The 3748-nt window shown below is 46.5% G+C and overlaps 1 protein-coding gene across 1 annotated transcript in view; it reads right to left on the bottom strand.

The window, feature by feature from the left end:
* Positions 1-1573, bottom strand: part of syt4 (synaptotagmin IV) — a 5677-nt gene extending 4104 nt beyond the window's left edge. The window contains exons 1-2 of the mRNA XM_076289596.1: positions 1540-1573; positions 1-598 (exon numbers count right to left, since the gene is read on the bottom strand). The exon at positions 1-598 is cut by the window's left edge and continues 283 nt beyond it. Coding sequence (XP_076145711.1) covers positions 1-598; positions 1540-1573 — 632 coding nt within the window. The remainder of the gene's footprint in view (positions 599-1539) is intronic.
* Between the last annotated feature and the right edge of the window lie 2175 nt (positions 1574-3748).

Below are 3748 nucleotides of genomic sequence, written 5' to 3'. Positions count from 1 at the left end.
GTCAGGGACTGCTCGTCGGTGGCCGACAGCCCGTGGGCCTCCTTGATGTGCACCACGAAGGCCTTCTTCTCGAAGTTGTACTCGAGGGCGAAAAAGAGCGTGCCCAGGCCGCCCTCCTTGTCTTGGGCGGGGGGGCGCTCGGCGGGCGTCGGTGCCTGGCTTGAGAGCGCGCTCTCTGGGGTGCTGAGTTCCAGGTGGCCTCCTAGGGCTGGTATCGGGGAAGGGAGCTCCAGGTCGGGCGAGCTGCGGATTTTGGGGTGGATGGGCGACAGCTTGGTGAAGTTCCCATTCAGGTCTCGCTTCTCCAAATCCAGGTGAAGGGCTGGGCGAGTACCACTGCCCCCTAGCGGACTGGAGGCCTGCTTGCCCGTGCCGATCGGCTCGGGGCTTTGATCTGTGGCGCCGAACTTCTTCTTACGGCTGCTCAGGCTCTCAGGGTAGATGTCTACGCCCTTGAGCATGTGGACGAACTTGTAGGGCGGGGTCTTGTTGTTGGTCTTGTTGGCGGACTTGCGTTGGCAACAGATCCATGCGAAGATGGAGACACTGAAGACAAGGCTGAATACGCTCACCACGCTCACCATCAGTGGCACCTCCACTGGAGAGAGATAAATAGATTGAGAGAGAGAAAGAGAGAGAGAGAGAGAATTGAAATGCGTATTTATGCCCTTCATTTACAACAGTTAAAAATTATGACTTAGTATATGACTTAGAGAGAAAGAGAGAGAGAGTGAGAGAGAGAGAGAGAGAGAGAGAGAGAGAGAGAGAGAGAGAGTTGAAATGCGTATTTATGGCCTTCATTTACAACAGTTAAAAATTATGACTTATTATGGAGTCTGACGTGGGGCTGTGTGAGTCAGTTGGGCCTCAAGGCAATATAATTAACCCTTAGCATCCCAGTTTTTCAATAGGTGTGTATAAGGTGCCTGTTTAAAAAAAATGCAGTTTCCAAGACATTATTGCCAATAGGCTGATGTCAGTAAAACATTTAATTGAAACATTTCTGGCTACAAAAGAAAATATATATCTTTGAACATTCTCTACAAAGAAAAGTGGTGGTGATCATCTGCAGCTGCACCCTTGTTATAAACTGATTCTGGAAATTTCCGACAGTCCATCTGACGTGAGTAGCTAGCTACCATTTCTCTCAGGGTTTACACCCCTGTGCACCCCCGTCGCGCTTATTTTACAGTGTGACAGCCGTGAGATATAGACTGACTCAGGGGAACGCGGTAGCCTACCCACTGACAGATTGACTTCAACTGATGAATGGGCTATTCCTCAGCCGTCAGTGTTTTTAACCCCATTTCAATGAGCAGATTGATGGAGAACTCATCCACGTTCAAGGATTCCGGATACATGCATCGCCAATAAATATATATTTGTGTAAAACTGACTCAAACTGTAAGGTGTGTTCCTTAACTATTTGGCAGTGCGCACACACTCACAAAAGCCTCAACATTATTTTCACACATTGGAATAATACATAAATTAAACATCGTTGCTCATTCCTTTGTCTCAAATGAGGGTTTTTCTTACCGAACTCCGCTCCCTCCCCGGTCATGGGTGCCATTGCGCCGTGCTCTGTCCAAGGTGCTGAAACTGAAAATGTGCTCCGTTTATTCCAGCGTGCGTTCCGCTCCTCACGACACCAAATCCTCTCTCCTCACTCTTCTCTGTATCTCTCTCCGAAAATATCTAGACGTGAGGGTAAATTATTTATCTTCAAAATAACATTAAATATTAAGCAGAGTTGTTCTTTCCAGAGATAAACAATAGGGAGAAATGCAGCCCTCGTAGCGGATGTATCACACCCGCCGTGTGTTGTTACTCCGTGTGCAATGACTGCCTCGGTGGCGGAACCTCCCCATTCCCTTCCCCCCGCTCTCTGGTGAGTTCATCGGCACTGACGCAGTTCTGACGAAGACTCGGTCTGAAATCACAGCCTTGTCCGTTCTGGGGAAGCAGCAGCACAACAGGGCAGTCAATCAAACTGATTGCTTACGGAGACGGGTGAGGGTGAAACGAGGAAGCGATGGGTTACGTGGGTTGCGATGGCAGCGGCGGCGGCTGGTGCGAGGACATCCGATCCGAATATCCCATCCTACATCAACCTCCTTTCAAATCACCCTTCCTTTTAAAGTAATGTTATTCTTAGCTATCCCAATCAGTTCAGCCTTATTTGTTGTTCGTAGACAAAAATGACAACAAACACCAGAGAGAACTTAGTACATGAGCAACAATTAAAGTTTAGAAAATCAATCAGTAATTTCAGCACATAATTGCCTGTAGCTAAAGGGAGACAATTCACCCTAAAGAGTAGTGTGTATAATTATTCTGAGCTGAAATTATCTTTTCTTCCCAGAGGTGAAAGGGTCTATAATATGAGGTGCCACTATTAATGTCAGAATCTTCATGTACATACGTAACTCCTTAATGTCAAGAAAGTGTATCCTTGGTAATACTGCCACTGACATCCAGTTGAACAGTATGTGCTGGAGGAAGCTGACAAATTGCCCCTGCTGAAAGTCACAGCCTCTTGTGGGCTTAATGACAGTGCCTGATGACTCTTGTACTGTAGTGCAGTGATGACTTTGAAGTGGAGAGCCAGCTAAGCCTGACTGATTGGCGGAGTGTGACTGCGAAGTGTGTGTCTGAAGTGGCCTCTGTCTTTCTGACCATGTGTGTGTAGTAGCGAAAATGGGTCAGACATACTTTGCCATGAGCTGTGAGCATTCTTTGTAAACAACTCACCGCTGGCTTTAATCCTCTCAACATATATACCTGTAGACTATATACCCACTAGGTCAGTTCACAGCCAACATGGCTATTGTCAGTATAGAGAACAACTCAAAATGGTTGCACAAGTGAAGAAACCAAACCTCAATGGTTGCATTTCTCTCTCTCTGTGTGTGTGTGTGTGTGTGTGTGTGTGTGTGTGTGTGTGTGTGTGTGTGTGTGTGTCCGTGTCTGTAAAGACATTATTCTCCACAATAACATCTAACACCTTGCTTTCTGTCTCCAACTGCGGAGTAAGACTTTCTTGTGTTTAGCGTGACAAACTGTGCCATATTCCTCCCACTAGTTCACTGATGCAAAGATGCAAATCTCTGCAGCAAAGTGCACTAGATGTGTTAGACGCCTACAAAGTTTCCAAATGTGGCTTTACTCATTATCACAGAGAAAAAAAAACCTTTCATCAGCAAAAAGTGTAGTTTATGGTAGGAACTGGGAACTGAATTCTCCCATGAACATGACTAATGTATGTGGCCTAGATGTGCTTTTCAATATAGGCCTAGATATTATTTAAAGTAGTCCAAGTGTTTGCCTTTGAACAGTCAGGAGTCATCTGATTGCATTGGTCTTTGAGGGTATTTACTGACATCATTCTCTTCCCTTCTGCATAATCCAGTGTACTCACTCCTTGTGGATCATTGCAGATCATTGCAGCAAGCACAGCAAGACAACCCTGGGTGTAAGATGCCTTTCTTTATGCTGTTGCTCTCACGGGTTGGCCTCTACTGCCATGGTAACAGTCAGCAGAATTCTAGAATGACGGAGTACAACAGTAGAAGGGTGGGGTGAGGGTGGGGGAGAGGTGGGGGTAGGGAAGGGTAACTGCTGTGGATGCTCTGGCCAATTTAATCATTGGGCTGGATGTGCTCTCATTGCTGGCATTTACTCTCGTCAGGCTATCTAAGGACTGCCAAAGAGGAGACAGTTTGGCACCTTCATCTGTCTACATTTA

Source organism: Alosa pseudoharengus, unplaced genomic scaffold, assembly GCF_046254945.1.
Source record: "Alosa pseudoharengus isolate Yale_2024_CS ecotype anadromous, Long Island Sound unplaced genomic scaffold, YU_APseudo_1.1 YU_APseudo_1.1_scf_17, whole genome shotgun sequence".
Lineage (NCBI taxonomy): Eukaryota > Metazoa > Chordata > Actinopteri > Clupeiformes > Clupeidae > Alosa > Alosa pseudoharengus.
The sequence above is the reverse complement of the archived record's forward strand: the minus strand, read 5'-3'. Positions and strand labels throughout refer to the sequence as shown.